Here is a 6,000-nt window from a genome sequence, read left to right on the forward strand (position 1 = left end):
TGGTTAGAACAAAGCGAGGTGTCGTAACCATTGCAAAATCACAAAATAAATCCTGGCTCAAGTTTCTGGTGGATTACATCACATTACGTTACAAATGCACTCTTGTTTGATGACGGTGCATCGGAGCGGTAGCAGTGTTTAGATATGATGCTGTTTGCAATCCCTTTCCATCTCCGTTTGGTTACCCTACTTGGGCGGGTTCTCACACCACCCGACCACTTCGCGTGTTGGCTGCAGGTGGACTGCATCGGTGTTTCGAAGGGCCTGTTCTGCGGCCTGCTGGCGCTGGTCATCATCACTATCTGCCTGGTGCTATTCTTCGTACTGGTGCAGCAGGATCAGCACCGCCGCCTGGCCATCTTCCTGGCCGACACCAGCCACGCCGGCATCCTCTTCCTCATGATGCTCGCAAGTTTGATCGGAATTCTCAGGTTGGAACTGCTGCTGCTGCTCTGGTCTATGTCGAGGCCTTAGATGAGTCACAGGGTCTGCTGTGATGACTGAATCCAGTGATATCTATGGTTACGTTGATTTAGATGATGTTTAAGATGCTTCGAAATTAGCCATGTTTTTAAGTTAGCAATTTACAGCTTCTACCCCCGCTATGCTTATAAAACTGACCACTTCATGCAGTGTATCATCCGGTTTTCAGAAGCAGAAGGCTGAAGTTTGCTTATGACAAGCCTGATGACCTGGACGCCATCTTGTTGCGGGTGTCGGCATTCGGCCTTTTCCTGTACTCGATGTTCTGCTTGATCGCCGCCGCTCTGTCGCCCATGCAAAACGTCCCGAACATTCTGGTTCTGGTCACCTCGGCACTGGTCATTCTGCAGGTCAGTGTCATCTTGCGGCAAAATCGTGAAGTAATGCTTGCGTTTTGTGACGTCTATGTCACTTACTGTCGACGGTTTCAGCCAAGCACGCGCTTTTCTGAACAGCTATGGGCCTTCATCCACTCCGCAACCTTTTACTTAGTACCTCTCTAGGCGTTGAGACCAGTTATGGAATACGAAGTACGTAAGATCTTCTGAGAAAAAAAAACATGTTTATGTCGCTTTGCGGTATGTTGTGCGGACTGCCTTACTCAGGCTGCCTGTTACTGACATTGTGGTTTGATGAACTTTCGGCTTAATTTGGTTAACGTTGCGTCTCAGAAAAGTGGCAGGGCTGGTTTGATAAGTCTTATGCCAAAAAACACGGTGTGGACGTGTCTAAAACACGGACAAGATAGGAACTGCGCTCGCATTGATGACGGCCGGGGTGGCGCTCTCAGGTGATGAGTCAGCTGATATACATATCGGATGTGGCGAAGCGTTCGGTGTACCTGCCGGAACACGACCGAACCAAGCCCGGACGCCACGTGGTCACCTTCCTGCTGCTCTGCAACCTCGCCCTCTGGCTCGTCTACACGTTCGAGATCGAAAAAGTGGACGCAAACCCCGTGCAGGTTAGTGAGAAAGCAACAATGGGTATTGGGGCATGCGACTTACTACGAGAAGTGAGATTGATAGCTGTTGTTGGCACTGTGAAAGCCAAGCAGAAAAGACAGTTTTTCAGCGTTTTTTCGCTATATTGTTATTGTTATTGTAAATATATACTTACACGCACACGTACACGCATACGCGCACGCACACGCACACGCACACGCACACGCACACACACACACGCGCGCGCGCGCGCAGACACATTGTATTATTTCATTTTTCTTATTTCTCTGCCGCATCGATCGTAAAGGCTTTGGCTTTTTGTAGCAGTGTCAGTATCACACACCCTTTGTTGCTCGTGAGGAATTAGCGCACTTTCGCCTCCACGTCTGCGGATGCTCGAATTCGCGTGGCCTCGAGCCTGTTAGATGCGCATACGAAGATCGTTTTTGTAAGCCACATTGGCACTCACCTCCTTCCTTTGTGTTGGGCCAATTATTAACGTTGATTGGATTAATGAGTTTGAAACAACGATGTGACACGTTTGACATTATCTGCCGTCCATCAGTGAGCACGATTGAGCTATGCCATTAAAGTATTGGCACCGTTATCCACATACTCGTAATTGCTCTCAGCCTGTTCCAGCAATAATTCACCTACTTTACGCTTACGACATGGGTTATTTCTTACGAATGGCAGCATTCAATCCGTTTCTTCATGTCATCCGGCAGCGTACCAACACACACATAGCACACCAGTTGGCACTAACACACACTGAGCACACCAGTTGGCCTGTTAATAACGAACGCAGCTGTGGGTCAGGAATGGTGTCGGCTCCATTAGAGATAACTACCCTGGAGTCTCACTCCATTGTCTGGATGAAGATAGCGATGACTTGTTGCGTCGTACCAACACCTGTCGCCCTTTGAAGGCCTGACGTGGGGCCACGTTTCATGTTTACCATTGCTTATAATCCAGTCCTTGGGTGGCCTCTCTGTAACGTATGACACAATTTAGTAGTTCTTGTCATCTTGTCAGAGTACATTCTGATTACGGCTTTGTGTTTCCATCTGACCGTCCAGAGCTACCAATGTGAAGACAACGATTGCCATCATAATGAACATATTGTACTTCCACATCACCACCAACACAGATTTTATCATCGTGCGTCACATGTGCGTTCCTCTGCCTGGTGTCCATGCTGGCGCCGCTGTGACCTGTCGGATGAGCCGTTGACCATGACCGTCCATTTACTGACAAGACCCTGCTGCTGACCTCTTGAAAGCTTAGCCGTGATAGTCTGGTGCTTGGCAGTCCGTCCTGGTGCAAGAAAGCAGGTGACGGGTTAAGGTCAGCCGCCCCGTGATACCACGGGTCACTGTCCAGTGACGCGTCCTCTGATCAACATATCTTGATTGGCTGGCGCGTGACAGCAACGCCTCCTCTCCCTTGATGACCCTCGTCTGACCTGTGGACCTTGCATTGACCTGATGTCCCTCTCTCTGACCTGGGGACCTTGTATTTGACTCGGTGGCCTATGTCCTGATCTTCTGGCGCGCCGGCTGTTCCAGTTGAACTTTTACGGCCGGCTGCACTGGGCGGTGATCCTGCGCGTGACGTTGCCGCTGGCCATCTTCCACCGTTTCCACTCGGCCGTGGTGCTGGCCGAGGTGTGGAAGTCCAGCTACAGGGCACGCGAGGACTGAGCCATCAGCGGAAACGGCTCCATGTCCCGACGCCAGCGCTGTCCACGCGGCCGGACCGGTGCCCGACTTTGTGACGCACCACGACCGGGTCCGCCGGTTTTCCGGCTCGGCCCAGGCGAGGACCGTTCTGCAGTCAGCTGAAGGCGTGCGGGGACTGGGTCAGCGACGTTTCGCGCCGTATACCACGGTAGCATGTAGAGTCCGGCTACAGGACGCAGGGCCTGAGACCACGGCTCCTCGGCCCAGCCCGGGACCTGTCGTGAGACCAGGCGGTGAACCTACCGCGAGACGGGGTCACAACGCCAGACGCCGCGATGCGCTGCCCTGGAGACGGTGGTCAGAATGCCGGCGATCTTTCGGCTGTCTGACGCGAGTTCGCGTAAAATCTGACAGCGCTGCGTGCTGCGGGACTACGGCGTGGTGGAAGTGGCTGCTGACGAAGAGTGCGGCAAGTGGACAGCGGCTTCTTCAGCTGTCATTATCGCGGTCGCCTGGATGTGAACCCACCGAACACTGCCCGCCTAAGGGCCCACTCATCGGCCCAGCTGGCGTGATGAGGACGAGTGATGAGGACGAGTGAAGGCGTAGCAGCCACGCTACGAGCAAACGGCGCGCTGGTCTACATGTGCATGGTTTGGCTTCAGCTTTTTTGCTGTGGCGAACAGCTGGGCTGGTTCAGCCGTCAGCACCACGCGTTGTTTGTGTCACGCGTTGCGCTAAATTGTCTGCTGTGGGTGTGCCAGCCAGTACCAACAGATGCTCCTATGAACAGAATCAATGCCTACAAACAAGAAAAATGGGCTGTTTGATTCAAAGATAATCCTCCACATATCTTTGACGTTCCCTGATGTGTACTGTGCTACTTCATAGAGGTTCACGTATTCTTGTCTGGCACAACGGACGTTGCATACACTTCAGTGGTCACGTATCTGTATTTATAACCGCGGTGTAGATAGCAAAAATTACCGTACCCTTTGGCTCCGCCTTTGTTAATTTGGTGGACTCCTGGAGTTGACAGAGACAGGGTTGCTGGTTTACCGTAGAGTGTCCATTCAAGCCCACATATCCACATACTTGGTCGTAAACTGTCCGTCGCTGAGTCGCAAGCAGTACGTGCTACATTTAGGACACCTGGAACGTGTTCAATATGACGGGAACCCTGTTCGCAAAAGGACACCATAGTTCAAATTTAATGCATAACGTGCACGCGGTGCAGCTATGAACTAAATGTGTTTTGAAGGTTCACTTAGGCATATCCTCACTGATATATTTTTACCGCGATGGATTCAGAAGAGAGCTGTCGGTGACAGCGGTGCTATAGGGTGCCGGGTTACGGCTGTTGGGCGGCGGGCGTTCTATGTGCCAGAAGCTTTATACGTGTATTTGTGAATGGACCCTCAAGACTTAAGCAAGCTTTTGCTGTCCAATGAATCTCAAATGGGTGTGAATCGTGGTGACGATTACTGCCTGTCCGCCACGTGGGAAGGAAGCGTCTCGCGGACGTGAAGAAGAGGTGCAGCAGGATCTTCGATCTGAGATGTACATGGTCTGTGCAGGCGATTACGGATTTAGCGACCAGCCAATGGGGTCGCTGGTACGCGAATGAAGGTGGCGACACGGGGCGTGCGTAGGCATCTGTGCAAGTGTGCATGCACGGAGCCATGCTGCACAGTGTTCTTCATTGTCTAACGTACGTGTTGCAAGTCACTGCCTCTGGTATCATTGAGGAATTTCGGCGTGGTTGTTGCTGCCACGGAGCTGTTTTCTACTGTTTGAGAGACGAGCGTTTTTACATGTTTTGAGTCACCCGGGACGTGTGCACTGTGCACGTGCACACTCTGTCCGGTTCACTGTGCATGAACTTTGTTTTATATCTTTGTACCTCGCTTGTGTGGCGGTATATAGCTTAGCGCCATCTGTCTGAGACTTGTGGCCCTTTTCCTGCCGGCATGCTCGGCTAGTAAAGTTCGAAATACTATGATCTGTCACTTCACTTTTGCATCCATGTGTTGCCAGGAAACAATCTCGTTGTGTATGTGTGTGTGTTTGTGTTCGTGCGAGGATTCAGATAATTTCAAATATTGGGTACTGTAGTGTCCGGGTGCAGCTAGTCAGGATGGATGTTCAGCATTGTGACACTACGGTGGAGTGTAAATAATGGCCATCTCTTCGGTGTGCGCACGAGAGTCTCGTGGCACCGTTTGATCATCATTTTTAATCTCAGTTCACATACGTTCTGCTTCCATAGTAATGGCACATAAGAACTCCTATTGATTACCATTTTGAATCTCAGTTCACCTGCGTTCTGTTTCCGTAATAATGGCACAAATCACTCTCACCCAAGACGTGTTGCAGATCTGAGAGAAAGAGAATCTCTGTGTTCTGAAACGCTTACAAATACAAATTGGGAGGTCACGTGCCCCTGGGTTCAGCTCGCAGTTCCTGGACTACGGTCTCTGCTTATGCGGCCGCCTGTTTAATTCTCCGAACTGAGTCACACGGTTGGATGCATTATCTACCCGCATGTTTTGAAACTTCAAAACTGAACTTCCAGGCAGTTGAAACCATTTAGAAAACCTTCTGTCATGCTGTCAGTGTCTCCTGAATAAAGGTGGTGAGGTGAAGAGGGCTGTATATCCCGACATCAAAGACCATGTCAACAATGACATGTGGCGTCAACAGGTGACGTGAACAATGGTGTCACCGGGGTGCAGAAGAGGCAGCGGCTCTAATGTCGCCTCCAAAGCGCTTCGAGTTCACGCGCCCTCGTCACGCACTTGTCCCACTGCCGACGTCGAACCCCTCATCACGGCTTTTTTAGGGCAGTTGTTGGAGCTATTTCGCCTCGATCGACTCGGTTCTAAAAAATT

At 51.1% G+C, this 6,000-nt stretch overlaps 1 protein-coding gene across 1 annotated transcript in view; it reads left to right on the plus strand.

Moving 5' to 3' along the window:
- LOC119107798 (proton channel OtopLc) overlaps nt 1-4,683 on the plus strand; it is a 29,970-nt gene extending 25,287 nt beyond the window's left edge. The window contains exons 8-11 of the mRNA XM_037231351.1: nt 238-431; nt 653-833; nt 1,274-1,447; nt 2,996-4,683. Coding sequence (XP_037087246.1) covers nt 238-431; nt 653-833; nt 1,274-1,447; nt 2,996-3,130 — 684 coding nt within the window. The 3' untranslated portion in view covers nt 3,131-4,683. The remainder of the gene's footprint in view (nt 1-237; nt 432-652; nt 834-1,273; nt 1,448-2,995) is intronic.
- The last annotated feature ends 1,317 nt before the right edge of the window (nt 4,684-6,000 follow it).

The sequence above is a fragment of the Pollicipes pollicipes genome, unplaced genomic scaffold (genome assembly GCF_011947565.3).
Source record: "Pollicipes pollicipes isolate AB1234 unplaced genomic scaffold, Ppol_2.1 Scaffold_6686;HRSCAF=7923_pilon_pilon_pilon, whole genome shotgun sequence".
In the NCBI taxonomy this organism is placed as follows: domain Eukaryota; kingdom Metazoa; phylum Arthropoda; class Thecostraca; order Pollicipedomorpha; family Pollicipedidae; genus Pollicipes; species Pollicipes pollicipes.